Below are 24,498 nucleotides of genomic sequence, written 5' to 3'. Positions count from 1 at the left end.
TGATATTTCGGCAAAAAAAATTAAAATAGAGAATAAAATACCTTTTATGCGTTATTTTAATCAATTTCTGTTAATTTTTTGAGGGGTAACTAAAAATTTCTCAGAAAGAAAATGTTCTTTGGTCCCTTCCAAAGGTTGATCTAGCGCACCCCTCTTGTTAGGGCCCACCAAAATTCCAGCCTTGGGCCCTGCGGCAGGATGTGCGGGGTGATCATGGTTCTGGCTTTAAGGAATTCTAATTAATTCTCATGATGAAAAATTTTCATGTATTTCTTTTTAATCCAGCTGAAATATAAAGTTTTTCACTGAAAAATGGATGCTAAAAAAAAAGGGAAAGTATTATAAAATCATGTACCGTATTGTGAACTACGTACATATTTAACCACGAAAAAAAAAAGGAAACTAATAGGAAAAATAAGAAATTTACAACCCAAAAACATAATTACTGCACTAATTTTGATTTGGAATTTGATCGGTAAAAGTTAGTCACCGCATACTTATTGCTCTTGTGTAATAAAACACGCTTTACTCCCGGTTTTAAATAAAGCCACAAATAACACAAATCTAAATCTTCTCTACCCTTCGTGCATAACAAGGAGTGTGTGGCCAAGTACGAAGATAGTGCGCCAAGTTATGGATACCATGCTTTTGTTATTTAATTCGTAACGGAGGATGGGGGGTACGTGCTACAAAAATAGAGTGGACCAGACAATAGGACGAGCAGTCTAGTTAATTCTATGTCTATGATATACTGTATTATCTTATTGAATTTTCTTACAAAACTGATTAGCTTAAATTACTTTTTAACTTATGTAATGATTTCATTAATACTAAGGCACAACAGGCAAAATGCCCAATGAGGTGGCTGAAAAAATATGCCCATAAAAATACGGATGTCAAATTATATCTGAAAGGAATCATCATCGTCATTGTTGATATAGGTTATGTGTACCAATAAACATAAGAAAGAATTAGACACAAAACAGTCTTTTGTTGATAACAGCCATAAGCTCTTTTATACACGGCGATAAAGATATTTAAGAATATTCATTGTACGGTGTGCACAACATTTAACAAAATTCACGTTAACATGTAAAAAAACTGTAAAAAGCATTCAACAGCTCAAAATTTTTCAAATAACACTTTTGACAGAATAATAGTGGGAGAACAAGTCACACACATACACTCACACAAATATTCTGAAGACAGGAACTTTACTCTTTTTTTAAAAAAACAAAAGTCGGTCTGAATAAAATAAATGAATTTTTTTTTGCAATTTGATCTCCACAGGAAGCGAGAAGAGGATAGTGATATAAGGATTGCATTTCACACACACACAAACATACTAAAATACTTTCTGCGAAAAATGCACAGACGTGCCAACTTTTGGGATCCAGAAATCCGGAGATTCTCCCGGGCTCCCGAATGGGGGTACCCCCCCCCCCGGCACTCATAGACTCGATCAAAAAAAAAATTCACAAAATAAATTTTTTTAATCAATTAAGAAAAAGTTCTATCCGCCCCCCCCCCCCCGAAGGCAGGTTCTGCATTGCTCCCGAGCAGAATATAAATCCATGTCAGTCTTTCCACGCAGAATAGAAAAATCACATCTACATACTGTCCATAAAACATAAGTTTCCTTTCGTGGATGCTATCAGTGATTGATAAACTTGGATATATGAACTCTTAAAAGCTTTATATAGCTCTTAAAGTTTTATATTTTCTTTCTGAAGACATATTTAATCAGAGGAAACAATTTAAAAAACTTAAAAATACAAAGCTGCTGACGAAAACACTTGTGTTTACCGCATGGCTGTTAATGGAATACAAAAACGATTATACAGGAATTTCGGCAACCAAGGTAACCCTGATAAATGATTGCAGATAAACGCTACGTAAACAAAGTCACGTCTTTGCCAGTTACTTAAATGCGGTCACCAAGACTTTTTTTACGGCTGTCCTCTATGGGTGTTTTCCCTAACGACAACGGCAGTCATTGACGTCACGACAACGTGAAAGCTCGAGTAAAATCTAATTTTCTGCCAAAATCCGGAGAAATTTTAACAAATCTAGACAGCGGGAGGAAGGATGAAAAATCCGGAGTCTCCCGTTTAAATCCGGAGAGTTGGCAGGTCTGAATGCATATTCATTGACCGTGCAAAAGAGAATGAAGAGTTTCGGGACATGCAAACGTGAACACAATCATGAGATTTCAGACAAGATGAATTAAGAATTACAAAGCCTTTCAAAAACTCAGCAAGCAAAAAAATGTAGGTATCTCATCGAAAGAAATAAAGTTCCAATCTTCATTAATGATCAATGGATATATGTTGTATTTCATCATTATATATATAATTTCAAAATATGTGAGAAGAAGACATAATGCTACAAAATGGTGCAGCATTCTTCGTTCTGCCTTGGTGGAGCTGTAGGTAAGACTGATGTAGGCTCGGAGTAGATGCCATCCAAATAGACTCTCATCACAAATATCCAATGCTCCGACATCTCTGAGGTATTGTAAGTATATGTTGCTTCGCTACCATGAGTTCTCTCTCCACCTGTTGAGATTCTCATGGCTGAGGTTTCTGCATTCACTATGTTTGCACCTGTTTTTTGAGAATGCGAAAAAATAACACATATTTCTAAATAAAATTATTTAAGAACAAGAACCAAGATATTCTACAAAAAGTAGCTGAAAAATATAAATTAGTAGCTGAAAAGAAATTAAATATTAGCCTTAGCCGAAAAGATATTAAACAATAATTAAAAGAATTCATAGATATTAATTATCGGATAATTAATGTAATTAATTACAGAAAAAAACCCCCTGAATTTTCTAACAGATAAAAAACGTATTATCCAAGAGGGTGCGGGAAGGTAAGTCGCATTGCTCTGGGGGTGCGGGAAGGAAAAACAGGTTGTGGACCACTGGTTTAAAATCAAACCTAGATATCTGCCACAAAACTTCTCAAGATATTTTTAAAAACAGAACATTTCTTTCTTGTTCCACCGGTGTCTGCAAAAGAGAGGTTTACTGTATGTGTATGTATATATATATATATATATATATATATATATATATATATATATATATATATATATATATATATATATATATTACGAATCACGATACCTTTTTTAATGTATGATACGTTTCATAGATCCCTTGAGAAAGTCTTTTAGAGAACGAAATTCGAATCTGGTCAACTGAAAGAAACTGGCCAAGAACTGAAGAAAAGGGGTTTTTGTCATACATTTGCTTTCATTACAGGAAAACCATTGCTAAAGCAGCTCTGCACGTACATAGACCATAGCGAATACTACAGTCTGATTACGACATTAGGTACGGAAACGTTTGTCAACAAGGGAGGGGGAAGAGAAAACCTTCTAGCCTCCTACAAAGTCTTGCAGCCTGTTAACGATAACTTACAGGGAAAAAAAATTTGGTTAAACCTTAGCTTCAAAATGCGCGAAAAACTTTCGATGGAAAGGAAAAGAAATTGATAACATTTTCCGAGAAGTCCCAATTACTATAACGAATTTTTTCCCATGTTATTGGGAATTATCTAGTTCCGTTCTTTGCAAAAGGAATAACAATAATCTGATGATAACATTATCCGCGATTTTAATAAGCGGCGTCGACTGTGTATGTGTTTGCCATCAATATAAATTCACAATTGGGTTTGGTCTGGATGGATAATTTATTCTCTTGGAACATAACAATAATTGATCATATCATAGGTGGAGATTGACTTGGAAGTCTGGGGGGGGGGGCAAGGTCATTATTGCTGGGGGGGGCACGATGATGATGATGTCAATTCATCTATACATATATACATTAGATCAGTCGACTCCACGTTTGACTCTGGGGGGACAATGCCCCCCACGCCCCCCCCCCCGCCCCCGTATCTCCGCCCATGGATCATATATTAATCATAGGTGGAGATAAACTTGAAAAGCAGGAGAGGGCACGATAATGATTGCAGGGGCATCATGATGATGTAATTCATTTCATGTATATGCATATACATATATACATTAGATCAGTCGGCTCCACCATTGACGATGGGGGGGGGGGGACGTTGCCCTTCATGTCCTCCGTATCTCCGCCTTCCTTGGTTTTGTGTATATATATGCTAGTAAAATTTCAATTTTTCCCTTTTATTTACCTGTTGCTCGAATCCAAGATTCAACTCTTGCTTTAGTCTGGCTGAGAGATTCATATTTTGAAGAAAATACTCCAGGGTGAGTTATAAGAGGAACAAAGGTTTTACAAGTCAGTTGGCGAATCAATGGACCTGATGGCATCGGTTCATACACAGCAAATGCAATTCTGAGGATTCGAATGTAATAGGTCCTCCTATCATGATGCTCTGTGTAACTAGTTTTCTCAGTATCTAAATAACCTATAAGAAATAAAAATACTCAATTTCAAATTCTAACAGATAAAAGTCATAGAATCAGAAAAGATTTAATTAATCGCTTTTCATGTTTAAGAAAATTTTTTTGAAATGCCATTTCTTATACAGTAAAACCCCTCTTAACGGACACCCCTCAGATGCGGTTGCCTCTCTTTAACGGTCAAATTACACAGTTCCCCCCCCCGTATAATAAAAATATGAATTTTAAATCCCTGATTAAGGGTCACCCACTCTTATACGGACGAATGTTTTTGTCGCACCGGTGTCCGCAAAAGAGGTTTTATTTTTATTATACATAAAATTTATTTTTAATTTTTTTGTTATATTCCTGAAAATAAAAAAAATTATAAAATTTGAATATTTTCATTAAGAGGCCATTGACTTATAACTAACAGAACTTTTCAAAATTGAGAAGAATGAAGAGTTCAGACTGGCTGTTAAGTCAAAACACAGGAGTGTTCCATATTCTGCCACGAAACCTGTATGAAAGAGATTCTAGTAACGGGGTCAGGCGCGGATCTATTGAGGGGGGGGGGGGGTCCCCCCGAGAGAAATTCGAATATGATAATATTGCATTCAATAAATCCGTTGAAAATTATTTGTATCAATGTTTTTGATTAAATAACAAATTTAAAAAAAATTGACCAAAAAATAGAAGAAACCCGGGGAATTCTTTTTCAAAAAAAGTCGGGACAGAGAAAAAACCGCGATTGTCTTGAAAAATACGGGACAATGCGGGACGTATGGTACCCTATTCACAGTGTAAACGTGGGGGGGGGGCCCAATAGCGAGCTCTATATCCGCCCCTGAACGGAGTAAGTTCGGTGGCAGGGTTCTGGTGTTCATGTTCTTGACTATCCATTCAACTAGGGCCGCAACTAAGGGAAAGGCGGGGGGGGGGGCGCGTCTGGTGCCTCCAGGTGCTGGTCTGCTGGACTGGGAAGGACGTTGAATTTACTCTTTTCCCGTTCAAAATTGCGGAGAGGAGGGCGCCAAGAGGAGGGCGCGAGGAGTTGCAAAACACCCTCGGAGCTTTTTCGCGTGGCCTGTCGACCATTTTTAGAAAACGGCTGACATTGAAAAACGATTGAATTTAAAAAAAAAAATGTTTTTTTTTTATCATGTCCTCAGGCCACTGAGATTTATACTGAAATTGTGTTACTAATGATAGTTACATAGAATTGTGATATGCTTTCAGATTCACCAGCAACGCTGTGCATTTGATACATTATTATTAGAGCCGTCTTAACAGGTGGGGACCAACTGTTCGGGCTAAAGGCAGAAATAGTTTTTGAGACCACTGATTTCATACAATTCAAGACGGAAAAGTGGACATATAAAAAGGCATACCTAATTACAGAGTTTACAGAAATAAAAAAATAATTGCATAATTATTGAAAAAATAATTTCAAGATTTATTGAAAAAATAATTTCAAGATTTATTGAAAGAAATAATTTCAAGATTTATTGTGGGGAAAATAATTTCAGAATTACCGAGATAAATAATTACAGAATCTTTAAAGTAATTTCATAAAAATAAAAGAAGTATAGCCAAGTTACTTAATCAAAACCCGATTCAGAATTGGTGAAAGAAATTATTTCATGACAAATCAAAATTTATAATAAGAAAGGAAATTTCTGAAATTGAAGCGTCAAACTGAAGTGTTAATTTATTTTTGCCCCTGCTTAACTCGGGGCCTCGTTGATCCTTCCATCACAAACAAGATATCACTATACATTACATGAGAAACTCTTTTAAATCTGAATTACATCTTACTATTCTAAATACCTCAATATGAGTTGGTGGCCCACGGACTTCCTGTGAAGTTTCAATTTGGCCAGTTTCAAAATGTTTGAAAGGTTGAAGACCCCCTGGTCTAGATATTTGGCAAAATCCGCCTGCACATCTTCAAAATATGATGCCATTACGGTAATTAAAATTTCACTCAAAACACTAGGACATTTTTTTTTAAATATGGGAGAGACAATAACTGCAAAAAAAGGAAAACTTCAGCTATTAAAGTTAAATTAGAATCGACTTTGTGAAGTAAAGGTCTCTTGTCAACACCAGCTTTAGTAGCTGGGTGAGTAAAATGACTGCACTGAGATGAAAGCAATTATGATTAGACTGGTACAAAAAAAAAAACAGATTTTTAAAATCGTGTTCGAAAGAAACCGAAAGAGACCAGTAGAAAACAATTGAAAATAGTATTTTATTGTACCATGATATTTTTTCAATGCTATTAAAGACTGGCGGAACGCAATCAGACTGACAAATGTTTTTCTAACTAGTCAAAGAAATTTCTCTAAGAGGACCACTTTCCGTTCCTTTGAAGCCGTTCCATAGGAGAGTTGTCTCTGTAACAGTAAATTAATGAATGGAGGAAAATTCTGGACAAAAAAAATAGGCTCATATCGAGGTGGCCCTTTTATATACAGCCATGTAAAAAGAATTGATTGCATACAACTATGCTTCGGATGACCTTATTTTCCCGAGAAAAATGTAGAAAAAAATACAGTACTCCCCTTTATAAAACTTCAAAAACGAGCTAACCATCATCAAAAAAACTGCCGATTAGTTGAAAATAAATAACCTCCATAAAACAAAAGTAAAAGGCTCTTATTTAAACTCAAATTTACAACAAAAATCACTTATTATACTATATAATTACAATATTTCAAAAAAAAAAGTTTGTTTGAAAGAATTTTTTTTTTTAGCAATAAAGTCATGCGAATTATCTGTCGACAATTTCATTGAAGATAACGGATTCAAAAAAGCTTCATTGTGTGTGAAAAAAAAAACATGACATTTTTATCAAAAATATGGTATGGCTAAAAAATAAGAAAAATACGGAAAAAGAACAGTAAAATATGGTCACAGTACTTATACATATAATAATTATTAAGCAGGAATTAAAAAGTAGACATTATTTCTAGAGTCTAGACGAAATAAAACGAAAAACAGATTTAACGATCGCGCAACGCAAATTCAGAAAACCATGGTTACAATAATGACAGCGGCCACGCAAATCGCGTTGCGCATATACACGACAGCCAAGTGACGACATAATCTAAATATCTATTACGTAAGGGGATTTTGCGCATTATTTCTCGAAAATAGTTCTGAATGGGATATATATATACACACACAGAGAGTAGTAATTATTTATTTATTTTTTCTTTTCCTCCAGTGAAAAATTTAGAAAGAAAGCTGACATTTATACGGTTTTTTTATTCAAGGAAAAAAGTTTTGATCGTGTGATGATCCTTAATCATGTGAACATGATAACGTGATGATAAATAACATTTATTGGAATTCGAACACCTGATACGAAGAACGTCATCAAACGATTATTACGGGGGACATGGCAACATAGCATCTGCAGGTGTTTCACAAACAAAATGTGTAATGACTCTCATTTACGATTATTTACATCATTATGAATGGTCTATTAGCATGAACCAATCCTGTTTGTTATGAAATTTCCCAGAAACGCTTCTCGGAATTATTCACAGCTGTAGAGCATAGTTTTAAGAACTATATGGCGTAATATTTTATTAACGTGTTATTGAAAAATGCACTGGTTATGAAATAAATTATTGAAAGAACTAAAGAAATAAAAAAAAAATTGCTTTCCTAACAAAAATGAATATGCGTTGGTTTCGATAACATGTAGTTTAGTTATCTTTGAAACCGATATCTTTTATGATGATAGGAGAAACTTATCAACAAAGGAAAAGGAATCTTAATCCAGATAACTCTTATCTAATGAAAAAAGGCCATAGAAAATGCTTCAATAGATCTGGAAGTTTCCTCACGCCATATGCTCAGAATATACATGAAGACATTGCAGCATCAACCACGACTTGATTACATAATGATAGAAAAAAAACAAGTCAACATCCATTGCCTCAAAAAAAATTCTTCACGTGTTAAGCTTGAGTCTTCGAGTCATTTTCGACTTTGTCTAAGACTGGGATTACACTATAAAAGTTTCATAAAAGTTCATTTATAAAACTCGAAAAATACAACCAATAAGGTGATCGATTGCATTTGCTAGAATGTTACCAATGCTCCTATTGGTTGCATTTTTCAACTTTTATAAAAGTACTTTTACCAAACTTTTATAGTGTAATTTCGGCCTAAAGCCGGGATTACACTATAAAAGTTTCCTAAAAATTCTTTTGTAAAATTTGAAAAATTCAACCAATAAAATTATCGGTTGCAATTTGTTCGAATGTAACCTATGAGTTTTATTAGTTGGATTTTTCAAGTTTTATAAAAGGGATTTTATCAAACTTGAAAAATGCAACCAATAGGCGGATCAGTTAAGTTCGCTCGAATGTAACAGATGTGCTTATTAGTTACATTTTTCAAGTTTTATAAAAGAATTTTTATCAAACTTTGATAGTTTAATACCGGCCTTTAGGCTGGGATTACACTATAAAATTTTGGTAAAAGTATAGCCCGTGGTAGAGTGCTTGAATGTGTTTCACTACTAACTGACGGACACTCTCCGTTACTGGACAAAATTTTCGATTCCTTGAGTGCCTGTTAAAGAGAAGCAAGGCTCCAGCCCAAGCGACCAGGGACGATTCATATTTTTTTCACACTATAAATTCAACATATTGGGATTATATTAAATTCAATATATTGTGATATATTACCAAAGATTCTACGCTAGGGATCCTGATACTGAATGTGGCGGCCATGTGAGGTTATTCTGTATACGTGCGACTTTTCTTTGGAACATGGGGGATTATCTCGTATAGCCTATATATGGCATCGGGCAACCATACGTATAATTTCATTTATTCCAACATTATACTCATTGTTGATTTTCCAGACACGGATGCATCAGAAACGGAGACATGACCACAGAAAAAGATTGCTACCGCAGGGAGTCCCACACCGAGGAGTTAGCGCACCAACCACTCGGTGACTATAAAAAAAGGCTGCCGTTCGGAATCGGCAATGAATTGTAGGTCCCGATCTAATTAGACCCCCGTCCCCTGCTGTGGTGGGAGAGTGGTTTTAGTGACGGACTCGCATAGCAAGAACTCGGGTTCAAACCCCACCGTCGTCACGGTGGTGGCCGGGGCTGATGTTGATTTTCTGTGGTTCCCAACTTCGAGGCGCGAATGCGAGCTGATCTCCCCGTTAAAAAGTCTTGTCACAGACAGCAACAGGCCTACACAACAATGCAATTATTCAATCATTACATTTCACTCATAGTTAGAAAAACTGATGGCAGATGGCAGCACTATAACTAGCATTACATAGAAACAAGCTTCATGTTAGGTTCACAACACGTACACGCACAAAAAAAATTAAATTAAATATCAGAGAAAGAAAAACAAATCAATGTAAAGATTCTGGAAAAAAAAAACTTTAATGATTTTGGATCCTCTGCTTGACTTGATATTCTGGACCCGTGCCAAGTTGGGCTACCATAAACATCACTAGCTTTTTTTTTCTTTTTTTTTTTTTCAAACCGAGCACAACTCAGGTCTATTGCCATAGGCAATTTACTACCTAGTGAGTTGTGCCGGAAGTGTAAGTGCGTGTACCTAACAGTCTGAGTGCGTATCTAGTGTTGTGTATGATTTTTCAGTGCTGCCATCTATATCTCAGAAGTGAAGTGAGTGATGTGTAGTGACGGAATATTTGTACTGTTTGTAGGACTGTTGCTCTCTGTGGCGAGACTTTTTAATGGGGAGATCGGCTCGCATTTGCGCCTTGAAGTTGGGAACCACAGAAAACCAACTTCAGCCGACCACCACTGTGGTGACGGTGGGGCTCGAACCCCTACAAACATCACTAGCTACAGCACGGGTCCAGAATCTCAAGTCAAGCAGAGGATCCAAAACCATTAAAGTTTTTAATGATTTTGACTTATAAAAACCTTTTGGCCTTTTCACCAACGGTGGATGAAAAATATGAGATCCGCGCACGTATGAGAACCGAAATGTGAGAAAATGACCGAAAAAAGGGAAAAAGATGACCAAATCCATTGTTCTGTCACTTTGGTCCCCCCCCCCCCCCCGAACGAAATTTCTGGCTACGCCCCTGAGCTACAGCTATGGTTTTCAAGCTTTCTCATCTCGTGGCCGCACGAAGAAATATCTCGAATTCTGCGGCACACACTAAAATAATATTCTCATCGCATTACTAATTTTTGATGTCGTCACAACCCCTTCGGTAGCAACACATCTGCTATAGCTGGTGCTGTCGGTAGCGTGCATCTTTTTTTCCTTTGAAAATATCACCCCTAAAAAGTGGCCTGTCAAGAGAGCGCAGAGCTTTCTTTACGCATGGGCTCACCCGAAAAAGATCTAGCTCCTCTTTGCGCATAAGGGACTTTTAATAACTTCACGTAGCATCAAATGTCAGGAAGCCCCCCCCCCCCCGTGCATTGCTCGGCCTGAGGGTCCACGATACTGTTAAGATGGCCCTGTGAGTACGCGCCAAAGTCAACTCCTTCAACAGCAAGTCACTCCCACTTCATAGGAACAGCAATGTTTGTAGACCACTGTTTTCGTGCAAGAAGAAGCACTTAGGCCTGGAATACTCATGCTACTAAGCAGCTCACGTTTGTGCTGCTTAGTAGCATGTGTTTTACTCTTTTAGGCTTTACTCTTAGAGATTAGATGAAAGATCAAGCAACTACTTCGTGCTGCCTTTGGCGAGGATCGTGTAATATTCAAAGCTTTTTCCGGATACCTAGCCTTTTCGTTCGCCGGACTTGAATATCTGTGATTTCTAAGTGGGAGAAAATCACTGCCCACGAAAAAAAAGTGATTAGGCCTATAACTTATGCTTAGAAATTTTCACAGCTTCAAAGAAAGCCAGACTTATAAAAACCTTTTGGCCTTTTCACCAACGGTGGATGAAAAATATGAGATCCGCGCACGTATGAGATCCGTAAAACAGGGCCGCAACTAGATGCTTGGTCAGCCGGGGCAAGCATGCATTTTGGCGCCCCCTCATAATGTTGAAGGAGAGATAAAAGAGGGAAATTTGCGCCTCCTCTAGTACAGCGCCCGGGGCACCAGACCCGCCTGCACCACCCTAGTTGCGGCCCTGCGTACAAATGAAAGCTCTACGTTGAGAAGAAGCAGGCAATTCATTAAACCGCGTGTGAAACAAGAGATAATGGAAACAAAGCAAAGAGCTTCACAGTCAGCCTGTCACCACCAAGACACTGTGACATCCCTACCTAAGATGCAAGAACCTGAGTACAAGTCAGAAAGAAGTGGTCCTAAATCTTGAAATCCTGAAATCTGCATAATCGTAGTTTCTTGAATGCAATTTTTACAGGGCGCTTAATTAAAGCGTCGATCAAGAAATGTGTGCTCACGAGCACGAAATCGGTCACGAGCATTGAGCATTCTCGGTGCTTCAGGGGAGCAAATGGTACTCGGGAGCAACAGGCTGAAGGTGGCTGCTCTAGATTGTAAGTAGTCTAGGACAGAGTTTCTCAAACTGTGAGCCGCGGCGCCCTGGGGGTCTACTAAAACAGACATGCACCTCGTCCATATTCCTCTGCGGAACTTCTAACGAATTGGTCCATGTTGGAATGTGTTGGAATGTGTGTGTGTACGTGTAGTGAACCTTCCGTAAATTTTGTTTCTGTGTAATGTTTGTTATGTGTAGTGCTGCCATCTAGCATGAATTTTTCTAACTATGCATGAAGTGTAACGACTGAATACTATACTGTCGTAGGCCTGTTGCTCTCAGCGGCGAGCCTTTTTAACAAGGAGATCGGCTCACATTTGTCCTCGAAGTTGGGAACCACAGAAAATCAACTTCAGCCGACTACCACTGTGGCGACGGTGGGGTTAGAATCCGGGTCCTCGCGATGCAAGTCCGTCACTGACCACTCGACCACCACAGTGGCGTACTGGGGGGGGGGGCAGCAACCTTTGTCAGTGGTGTCGCGGAAAGGTAGCCCGACAAAGGTTTTTTCGAAGAGATTCTTTGTTAAACTGCTCTAGAGAGCCGCGGAAAAGCGTTGATAAAAGTAAGGGGCGCCACGAGTGGAAAAAGTTTGAGAGCCCCTGGTAGGAGGCTTTGGCAGCATGGCAGCCCTAGGAGGCTTTGGCAGCATGGCAGCCCTAGGAGGCTTTGGCAGCATGGTGGTGGGCTGTCGGTAATTATGTGTATCTTTACGCTGTTATTATCGCATGCCTGTCAGCACATCGTTCTCGCGCGCGTGACCTTTCTTCCCTCTTCCGCTACTCCCCGGGAAGGTATTCCTTTGTTTGTCCTTGAAGTCAACATGTAATTCTTCCATGTGTTCGTATAAGCTGGTTTTTTTTTTTTTGTGTAATATTCGTTTTTGTGTGTGTGTGTCACGTAATATGTTGCATTTAAAACTAATAAATATTCTATTTAGTCATTCTCTGGAATTCGAATATTAACTGTGAATCGATTTTGCTATATATGGATAAGTTACTACTTCAATTTACGGCCTGTGTACACGCGGTAAGTGATTCAGTTGGTAACTAAATTTTAAGTTACGCTTGTTCAGAAAGGTATCCACACGATAAGTAGTAAGTAGATGTTGATTGGATAATTTTTACGGAGGCGAGAGCAGTTGGCGCATGCGCGTTACATTCGACTCGAATCAACGGAGGGAGGGAGACGCAACTCGCGCGAGAATAATAGTAATGATTTTTTATATATCTGGCATTCTCTCAAAGAGGTTTTTTTTTTCAAAGCTCATAGCTTCCGCAACAATGGATGAAGATCATACGGTAGAACTACGAATACTGTGATCAGAGCCGCATTATGTTTTTTTTGTTTTTTTTTTGAAGAATACATTTATTCACTTTCACTTACACAAGAGGGGAAAAAAGATTATACACAACATATATTATAGACTGACGTAAATATCGATTATATGATATTTTAATCGAAGTTATAGAGGAGATAAATTATGTAAGCCGAAAAGATTATGGGAGAGAGATTCTTGGCGTTTGTAGGAAATTCTAAGGGTTAAAAATTAAATAATAAAAATTCTTTAAATAAAAATTATTTGAAATTTTATTATTTTTTTAATTTAATGCAGATGCTACCTTTGTTAAATATTTGATTATGTATTTTTACAATAGATGACAGCAAATTCGCTCTGGATGAGAGAAATATTCCCCCCGTCAAGTTTTTAATTTTTTAATATATAATAAATCTTCCACACCAGCACCCGATATATTTTTAAATCTTCATTTTTTTTTAACTCCTGGCAGCACGTCGACCGAATATTCCACAGTTTCTACTATTTCCAACATCGATTAATTTTTAGCTTGTTTGTTAAGGGTTTTCATTTCTATAGTTTAACAAACTTCCATGGCGAAGATATTCTTCAACAAACTTTAAGGTTATGTCCTCTGGCCACTTCACCATCCTGTATTTCCGTGGAATTCTAGCGAAACGGTAGGAGAAGACGGTGCATAAACAGGTTCACGCTTGAGTTCAAAATAAACCCCTCCGTGAGAGAGCAAAAAGACCCCCTCCAGAGTGGCAGGTCACGCCCACTGGCGCATGCGCATAGGTCTACTTAACCGGAAAAAATAGAACCGTTTTTATTTCACTTAACCACTAAATCACTTGTGCACTTGACAACTAAAGCCGTGTAAACGGCCCTTATCGTCTGCATACATTGTATCGTACTTGGCAACTTAAAATTTAGTTACCTACTTAATCACTTACCGCGTGTAAACGGGCCTTTAGGTCTAGTACCACTTCCCATACCTACTTGTATATGGTGTTTCATTAAGTACACAGTTTTTTAATTGCACGTGATTTTTTTGTTTGAAGATTGGCAGCACTGTTCTTATCATTTTCGTTATCTATTATCACTCCGAATAGAAAACCATTTGACGTTTACCATTTTCTAGAAATGGAGGGTTCAGTATCGAGCATTCTTATTATGAAAACTCATTGCAAAAACGGGGATTGCTACATCAGAGACTGTCTGTAAACTTCGCACTATCTTTGGACGTGACAATGGCCCTACCATAACAACAGTTTCGAAATTGGTGATGAAATTCGAAGAATCTGGTTCAGTTGCAACCAGAAAATCGCCCGGTCGAAACCGTAATGTTCGAACGCAGAGTTATCATCAGTTTCAACGATCGGATGACTGCCTGCAGATGAAGTGGAGGTGAACATATGTTCGATATCATTTTTCATCATTAAATCGAAATATATGTTGAATGAAATTAAATAAAAATTTTGAATTTTGCTTCGATTTTGGCTGATTTACTGCATTTTTAACAACTGCGTGCTTAGACACTCTTTACATGAGGTCGTGTCATCTCTCTCGAAAATTATTTTCCTCAGCCTGCAACAGATGGCACCACTACAATATAACCGAGCATTCATTATAGGGTTACCAGACGTCCTCCTTACGTTTTGGGCGATTCGCCCTTTTGTCCTTTTTTCAAGAGAAAAAGGATTTTCCGGAGGGTTCCGGAATTTTTTTTTTACTCTAAAACATATACAGTGAAACCTGTTTAAGACGGACACTATATGAGACGGAAACCTGCCTTAAACGGAATCAAATAGTCCTGCCTTAACGGAATATATAGTCTGTTCACCTTTATGTTGTTTTTTCCCCCGCAATGCTGTCCCACTAATTTTTTTTTTTCAAATTCATTTCATTTTATTTTGTGTGCAAAAATGAAATTGTATACATCCGCCTTTAAAATTGGCTCCGCCAAATTAAATAAACATTCCGATTCTGATTTATTTGCACCTTTATAAAACAGAAATCTGTCTAAAACGAAATATTATTTCAGTCTCTTGACGTTCCGTTTTGTACACGTTTCACTGTATCTTTTCACTGACATGAGTGTTTTGTGTTTTTTTTCCGCACGTTCACACGCTTTGACCAATCATCGTCGAAAATTCCCAGAATACAAGAACCCCAACTGGCCTCCAAGCAGGGCAAATGCTATTCTAACCATAGCCTAGTTTACTCCAACAGCAGTTGTCATGTACTTGGGGGGGGGGGGTTACTTCTTTCAGTCAGAAATAAAGAAAATAGGATGCAAGCATCACTCTATGCCGATTGCTATGGCAAATCATTTCCGGCAAAAAAGCAACGCTCCCGAAAGAAAAAAAAACTTCCCTGAGAGTAGAACTTAACTAGCCAGCTAACTATGACAGCTTTCAGGAATGCCAATAAATGTAACAGAAGACCAAGTTCTTGGCCCAAGAAAACCTCGCCCTGCTCCAGGCAAAGGCCGCAAATCAATATAACTGACTAGACCGTGGGAACAATTCATTAAATAGCGAAGGGGTACGGATCATTGCTTTTTTTTGCTTTATTCAGCGGTTCTGTTTTAGTTTGAAACGTTTTGAAAAATTGATGTGTTGGCTGATCTTTTTTGTTGATACAGTGGCACCATCTGTTGTAAAAATTGGGAAAAGTGATGTTACCAAGGTTACGCGAGCAGGCGTCCTCCTTTCCGAGTTTTGGAATCTGATAACCCTAATTCATTACAGAACTGAGATTTTTTTACACGAGAGACATTTATCTTTATGCCTCTGCAGTCATTAATAATAGCATAACCATCTGGAGCAGAACTTTGTGGTAATTGGCTAATACTCGAGTAAGACCCTGCTATGAATGATTGTTTGAATTTAAACATCTTCGCTATTCTGTTGATCAAAAACATAATCCTCTCGTTGTGCAGTCATTTTTACGTTTTATAAGAATTTTTATTCGATCCACTTAAAAAGAAGGACGTTTTTCCAAAACCCATAGAGAAAACCATGTGAACAGATGAGACACCATCTATCTCACCGCCATTCAAAGGGTATTCAAAAAGTGATGCCATTAATTATTCTAATAGTTCTAATATGGAAGGTTTTGAATCTGTGTAAGCTGTGGCTAATTATTCAAAATTTAGTTTCATTGATCCTTTCTCTAAAAAAAAATACACACATGCAGTACGAGAGAAACAAGCGTCCACTAGGACATTCCTTTGAAATACGATACTGTATGTCTGGCAATCCCAAGCATTAAGAAGGGTGAAAATTTGAATAAAAAAAACTGGCATTTGATAAAATGGTGTGAAATCTCTCAGCAGTTACTTATTAGCCGACTGACATGTCTATAGCTCACGTTTTATCCTTGGAAACGTTAAACTAATGGACTTTGGTCTTTACAACATCTGCTTCAATCACCACGACTCCCTGACGTAATAAAAGATAATTTTTCTCTGAAGCTAACTGGGCTAAAGATGGAAAATCAGATGCCAATCCTAATACAAAATACTGACCAAATAGCATTTCGAATAATCATTATACATACACACAATAAAAGAGGAGTAAAAATATCTACTCTCACCAGAGTTACATTTCACTTCTATGGATTGGACGTTGCATACTCGTAGGTTCTGTCGCTGTGATCGGCACCAGTCTGAAGCCTGGGAAACTAGAACACTGAAAGGTTGGAGCTTCGGTGGCGTAAGGCATCCAGCTTCAACAATAACTTCAGGTGTGAAGTCCTTTACTCCTGGACAATAACCAACAAAATTGAACCAAATTTTTAAATAAGAAAAACAAAATTCTCTCGATCGAAATATCGGGTAAATATCTTAGAATTTGACATTGAAACAAACTGTTCAGTACCAGAATATATTACCAATTTCTTCCGTAGCAATTTTGGTACTGTCGTAAAATATCCTTATTACAAAAAGAAACTGTTTCCTGAAGGAGCTATTTTCTGCCCAATATGAACAATCTGGATCTACATCTGATGAGTTCTTCAATTTCATCTGTTGAGATTCAATTGTTATCACACGCCCTGAGTCAAATAAAAGTCAATTAATTACTCATAGTGAAATAACATTAAAATCATTGACGAGGATATTATAACTTTTTGTCTGTCAATGACGCGTCTAGCGCATTCAAGTCTAGAATACGGTTCAATAAAAAAAATTCGAGAGACATTTATACTGCCAAGGCTACCTGGTTACAAGTTTCCTGATCGTAATATGCTTTGATTAGATGCAAGAAAAAGGCTGAAGTTTCATTGAGATCAAAAATAAATTATTACAATTCGTGAAATCTACCGATTGAACTGTATTCTAAACAGCAAAAATTTTCGGAGCCAAAAACAGAATACGGAGATTATTACCTGGAAGAGGATTAGTCCGACTCAAATGATTGAACCTGTCAAAAAGCTGCGTCACTGTTTCGAAAGTAGGCGTACTGAACAACGTTGGTGCACTAGTTTGCTGAGGAATCAAGTTTGTATATCCAATCTGTTGCGGCATATCATTCTGCCTAAGTCGGGGAACTATCCACAACCTAAGATAAAATTTGTATAGATTATATAGGATGTTTCAGCTTAGCGTGTACAAATTTCTGGGATAGATAGGTTTCACAAAAACGAATCGGAATCATATATGCAACAATGCAATGTCTGAACCCCTATCTTCATATGGTAGACGACGTTTTTATAGTACACTTTCCAAAATTTGCGTGATTCTATGCACCAACATAGGCGGAATTGACTTGAAAGGCTGGGGGGAGAGGGCACGATGCTGATTATGTAAAGGCTGGGGGCCATGATGATGATGCCAATTCATACATAGGGTGGATACTATCAACCGCCCAATAATTACACACGTGATGCCTTTCGAAAAAAGAACTAATATGGAAATGTGTTTTTTCCATTTTAGGATCGGGCGAATATTAAGGGAGTTATAATGTTTTGAAATTTTGTTACGTGTCGGTTTTCTAACGGTCAGTTACGCGCCAAACACCCAAGGAAAAAAATACTGTCCCCATGCAGCAGGTTGCCACTGATTTAAAATGAACTGAAATATTCAATCCCGTTAGAAGAAAAGTTCAGTTATTTTCTTTCACGATTGGCGCTTTTTCCTCCTTGTGTAGAGTAGTGGTCTTCAACATTATACATCTGAGGCATTTCCTGGCATCCACATCAATATTTCCGGAAAGTTACACGGGCCACATTCAATGGGAGGGGTGAATTACAAGGGCTGCGCAGCCCCCACCCCCACACTCCTCCTGTGACTATAGAATGAGTTGTTATGATAAAATTCGAATTTATTTTTACAAAAAATGAAAGATAAATAAATTGTGTGTGGTGTGTGTACAATTTTCAATTATTATATAATAAACAATCATTAATTATCAAGTAATTATTTAAATAGTTTGATAAATTTAGAGCTCGCCTCACTCTGAGAGTTTTGTACAATAATACCCAGGATTATCAGTCTGATGTTGAGAAAAAACTAACTTTGGTCTTGGAAATAGCAAATTCCTCAACAAATTTAATACAAGGTTTTACCTCTCGACCACTATTGATAAAAAAGTGTCTGATGAAATTCAGAAAATTTTAATTAATTATTCCCTTATTCCTTTAAAGTGGAACCTGGCCAGCAGGAATTCTGGTCAAGATTTGATTTTTCTGTAGATATACCAACTGTTCTCACGATTAGAAAGAATGTCCAAAATGAATAAGAATTAAAAACATGTTTCAGATAGTGTAATGCTGATTTCATTTTTCACTAATCAGGCGGGCTATACATCCCTAGTGTAGAGAGATGCTAACCTTGTTATTTCGTGTTACCTTCGCCCCACTATAATGGCAAATTTATCACCAGATATGTAAAGTGTTAGCTAAACGAGATGTATTGGAAAAATTGTTTGCCAAAATCGACGCTTTTTCTCAAAATGGGGTAATTTTTTTTTCCTTCACTGTTAAGTCAATTTTTTGGAGGGGAAGGGGAAAAAGGGAAAAAACTGGTTTGCGCAACTTTAGCTTTCTTGATTACTCTCAGGGTTATAGCATTGCTATCAGCTTAAAAACGCAGTTATAAGTTTGGTGCACGTTCGGTGGATTGGCAGGATTCGAAAGTGACGTCATCAATTTTTAATGCGTTATAACTCCATAATTATTGGTCGAAATCAAAAAACTGAAAACACTTTTATATATTAGTTTACCACAAGGGAACACACTCACGTGTGTGATTATTGGGTGGTCTATAACATCCACCCTGTATATAAGAAAGTAGTGGATTTGATTGATTCCTTAGAAAAGTTTTTGGAGTCACTTCGGAGTAGATAGTATAGTATAGAACCGAGCACACCCAAGCTCTGTCGCTTTTGCGATATTCGGAGTAGATATAAAGAGTTGGAACTGGAGGCCAGGAAATTTTATGGCAACCCAGACTATAAAGAACGTAATTACAGGTAGGTCAAAAAAGAGAAACGAACGTTATAATGAGAATTCAAAATCAGATTCAGAGGAAGTTGCCCTTTCTTCACGTGATAAGTTATGCTTAAGGTTGTAAAACCTAATATGATATTAAGGTTAACCTTTAATATCATATTAGATCAAGGGGTCTCAACCTTTAGGAGATAGTGTGAACCACTTCATTGATTTGGAAACGTGTCACGGGCAACTTAAGTAATCTGAAACTGAGTCGCGGGTAACATAAGAGATGTGGAACTGCACCGAGGACCTCTTAAAGGCTCTGAAACTGTGTTGCGTTGCTGAAGTGATCTGTAAATACCGCGGCTCACTTAAGTGATGCCAAATTGCGCCACGGGTCATTTAAGTGATCTGTAAGTGTGCCGCGGGTCACTCAATCGATATTTAAATACGCCGTGGATTTCTTAAAGCCACTTTTTTTCACAGTTTTTCGATAAACAGTTTGTAAAATAAATTATCTCGATGTATTTTCAACTCACATTAACGGGGAAAAGTGCTATGTTGGCAAGTATCCCGTATCTGTGAAGTGAGTGAACCACACTTCAGTTTCTTAATAATACATCTGCATTGACGTCTAAGGCCAGCATTACGCTATACAAGTTTTGTAAAAACTCTTTGATAAAACTTGAAAACTGCAACCAATAAACCTATTGGTTACAATAAGCCTATTGTTACATCCAATGTAACTGATACACTTAGTGGTTGCATTTTCAAGTTTTATAAAACTTCCATAGTGTAATCTCGGCCTGAATCTCTTTAATTGAAAACAAAAATCTACGACACTTCCTAGGTATGTAACACAGTAAATTGTTTAAAAAAAGTAGTTGGCACATTCTCAGTATAGTACCGTTCTTCGAGCAGAAGTAGTATCAAACATTGCCTATATAACGGAGAAAGGAAATGAAGAAACACACACAAACTATACAGGGTGCATAGCAAACAGGCGGTATGGCATTTTACTGACGAACCGTTAACCCTAAAAGGTATACTACCAATTAGATGTATTCCCTTGTATAGGACTCGGCAAAGCAATATTGAATAAATAACTCAATATATAGAAGTTTGCCGATATATCTCTGGATTCTGAGGACATTTTAGTGACTTTGCTTTAGCTTCATTGTGTATGTTGTCAGCACGGGTAACCAAGTTACCCCTTGTTAACTCATATTCCGATTCGTTGGGGGGTTCCGGGGGGGGGGGTGTGGTGTAGTAGTAAAAGGTAGGGCCTCCAAAAAATGGCTCGGGGATCCATGATGTTCTTAAGTCAGCCACCTCGTTGGGCAATTTGCCTGTTGTGGCGTTGTATTTGTATTTGTATTTGTATATGTAACTCAGAGTATCAAAAATTACTTCAGCCTGTAATATGTTGTGCATATATTTCCCCCCTTTTTTTCTCACATTGTATAAGTGAAAGCGAATAAATTTCTTTTTGGAAAAAAAAAAATGTTTCTAAATAACCTGTAGTACTCAGATATGTCATTCATGTTTCAAAGGGTTGTATAGTTATTAAAATAAAAAAAAATTAACTTTTTATACAGTCTCTGTATGCCCCTAAACCCGAATAGAAACGTGTTGCTCTGTTTCTCCTGATGCCAAGAAAAACATGCATGTTTCTAATTGCAATATTCACTGAGATATTCGAATTCGAAAAACCGTGGAAATTTGGGAAAAAAGAGCATTAAATGCGGGTTAAACGGTTTTTCCGCATTTAGAGCTGTTTTTTCCAAACTTTCCTTCGTTTTTCGAATTCGAATATCTCAGTGAATATTGCACTTAGAAACATGGGGGGTTTTTTTTGGCATCAGGAGAGACAGGACAACAACTTTCTAATTGGTTTTGGGCATATGGGGACTGTATAATTTTGGGCATATGGGACTGTATAATTTTGGGCATATGGGACTGTATAATTTTGGGCATATGGGACTGTATAAAAAGTTAATTTTTTTATTTAATAACTATACAGTCCCTTGAAACATGGATGACAACAAATCTGAGTACTACATGTTACTTGGAAACTTCTTCTAATTAGAAGTATGTCTCTGGGATCAACGGTTCGTCAGTAAAATGCCATACCCCGTTTGCTATGTATCCTGTATAGTTTGTATGTGTATTTTCTTTATTCTTTCCTTCATTTCCTTTCTCCGTTATATAGGTAATGTTTGATACTACTTCTGCTCGAAGAACGGTGCTATACTGAGAATGCGCCAACTACTTCTTTATTTTTTTGCCCGAGATTACACTATGAAAGTTTTATAGAACAACTTTTATAGAACTCTCCGTAACTATCTGTATACAGAATGAATACAGAGTTATGAAGGAGAAGTGTATCGTATATAAAAGTATAGAAGTGTGTATCAAGTTATAACTTTAATAAACTAAAGACGTTTAATGAGTCATGAACAAATTTACTTTCTATTCAGTTGAATTTGAATAAAGAGATACATAACTTCGGTCCTGCTAACTTAAAATATAATATTTTACTTCCTTAACCTTGAAAATTATAGTGTTACACCCATTGCGGCAGGGCTTGACAAATTGAAAGAATATTTAGGCATCAGCCAAACTTCTTTAGAGCCAAGAATGGTTTTCGCTCAAAGAAAAACGGTCCGACATGATGTTTTTCCGACCTTTCAGGAACTACGTAACTCCTTCATATGTTAAAAGACGCACTGTCATGAAATCGGAAAAAATTTAGAGAACCCCAATTTTTATATATCAATCGAACATAGAAAATTTTAGGCACCAATACAGACTTTCTAGTCGCCGTGGTGACCCTGGGACTTGTCGATCCCTGCATTAAATAGATTGAAAATGACAACTAATGTGACAATCATAACACCTCACTGAGGCAGCTACCACGTCGTCTCACGCGTGAGACCGGACCTAGTCACAATAACGTGACTCGACTTTGTATCTTAATTTTTTGTGTTCAGTGGTGCGGTTTCCAACCCGTTGTTTGCCGGGTGAATAAAACCGTCATTAACTGATGGATATTTACCCTGATTTTACTTGACCATATCCTGTTCATTGACAACGAATATATAAGCAAATTGACTAATAATAATAATAAATGAATGTAGTCAATGAATAAACGCACCTCAGTCCACGGATGAAATGCATCGAACTCTGGCCATATTCCAAGTAAGTCACTTTTTCAAAATCAATGTTAATATGTTCGGCTTTAAATTCAACACTTTCGCATGTTTTAACCTCTGATGCTGGATGCAATCGAAGCCATTCATTGGCTCGGTCTATCACTGATCTATGAGACACACAATCGATACATTTGATATTAAAAAAAATTAATCCACATGAGTGTCATAGGCGGAGATAGACAAGGAAGGCTGGGAGGCACGTTAATGAAAGCTGGGCGGCATGATGATGATGCCAATTCATATATATGCATAAAGAGGCTCCGTCATTGACACCGGCGACCCCAACATGCCCCCCCCCCGTATCTCCGCCCATGATGAGTATTGATAAATGCCACGAATAAAATTTATTTAACTCGATGAGAAATCAAATTAAAATAATTAACTATATGACAGATGAGATTCATAAGAAATCAGTATAAGAGAAGACAAGCTTGAATTAAAATCAGATGAACAGGTAATGTTACCCGTTAAGTTATTGAATATTTTTAGGACTTACCGAAAAGTTTCGTAATTGGGTTTTGTAAACAAACCTCCCTGGTTCAAACAGCGTGGTAAGAAATCGACGAAGGTCAGTTCGCCGCCATTGGCGCCTCTCGATTGCTGATTCATAATTTCTTCGTATGACGGTGGAGCATCACTAGCCATAGGAGGCATAATTAAATTTTGTTCCATTCTGCTGAAATTTTTCGTTACTGATAAGTGAAAAAATTATCTTTGAAACTCGACGAAATGCTAGAAATGTATATATCTTATTTATTTCCCATTCAATGTTCGAGAAATGTCAACAACAGCCCACACGCTTCCGCTTTAGCGCATCTGGGCGAATTCCCCAGGACTTTGGCTGGAAAAACACGAAATGAAAAGCGCCAAATATCAGCCGCACTCCTCAAGGGGATCCCGTTAGTTCAAACAAAAACCTTGGTCCCAGTTGTGTTTCATAAATACAGTGATACCTCGGCTAACGAAGATGATTCGTTCGGGAATACCGTTCGTATGCCGAAATCCTCGTTAGCCGAAACGCGATTTCCCGTAGGTTTCTATGTAAATTAATTGACTATGCATTTAATTCGTTCCATATATGGCCAAAAATTTATACAGACGTTTTTTAAAACCCAAAGGAGGCTAGAAAAAAACTGACTGAAGGCAGGAATGAACAGCTTCAAAATTGGATAAATGAGAATTTATAGTAAAGATGAGATACTGAAAAAAGATCTCTTTATTTCACACTATGTACACAACCGACACCAGCTTTATTTAGTCTGCTAAAGCTATTATTGACACAATCCAGTCGAGTTCACAGATGTTCCCATCTATTTGTGATTTGGACAGCTCATTTCTGCGTTTGATACAGTAAAACTTGTCAGTTTAGACACATCTTTACCCTGGACAACTCCCCACATTGGACGGTTTTGAATGGAACCGAATAACCATAAATCCTATAACACAGTGTGCTTACAATACAGCGCCTTAATATCTTGGACACCACTCTAACTCATTTTGCAGCCCGGTGCAAAAACACCTGTGCGGGCCCCCTAAAACGGGGATTCCCGATCACTCAGTATGAATGAAAAACACCCTGATGCATGCCAGGTTTACATTGGCACCCAAGAATGAATGTCGAATTAAACAAAAGATGAATTACTATCACTTATCATCATGCATATT

At 37.5% G+C, this 24,498-nt stretch overlaps 1 protein-coding gene across 1 annotated transcript; it reads right to left on the bottom strand.

Annotated features, from left to right (window-relative positions):
• Window positions 1-994: 994 nt before the first annotated feature.
• Window positions 995-23,655, bottom strand: LOC149084945 (uncharacterized). Its single transcript, XM_089232689.1, has 7 exons — window positions 23,330-23,655; window positions 22,776-22,940; window positions 17,573-17,745; window positions 17,078-17,239; window positions 16,781-16,948; window positions 4,170-4,406; window positions 995-2,606 (listed from the first exon to the last, which is right to left on the bottom strand). Exons 1-7 carry the CDS (start codon window positions 23,503-23,505, stop codon window positions 2,386-2,388), a joined length of 1,302 nt encoding a protein of 433 aa, XP_089088815.1. The 5' UTR covers window positions 23,506-23,655; the 3' UTR covers window positions 995-2,385.
• Window positions 23,656-24,498: the final 843 nt, after the last annotated feature.

Source organism: Pholcus phalangioides, unplaced genomic scaffold (genome assembly GCF_987345545.1).
Source record: "Pholcus phalangioides strain wild (caught in Gottingen) unplaced genomic scaffold, Ppha-v1.0 ptg000007l_1, whole genome shotgun sequence".
Taxonomy (NCBI): Eukaryota; Metazoa; Arthropoda; class Arachnida; order Araneae; family Pholcidae; genus Pholcus; species Pholcus phalangioides.
The sequence above is the reverse complement of the archived record's forward strand: the minus strand, read 5'-3'. Positions and strand labels throughout refer to the sequence as shown.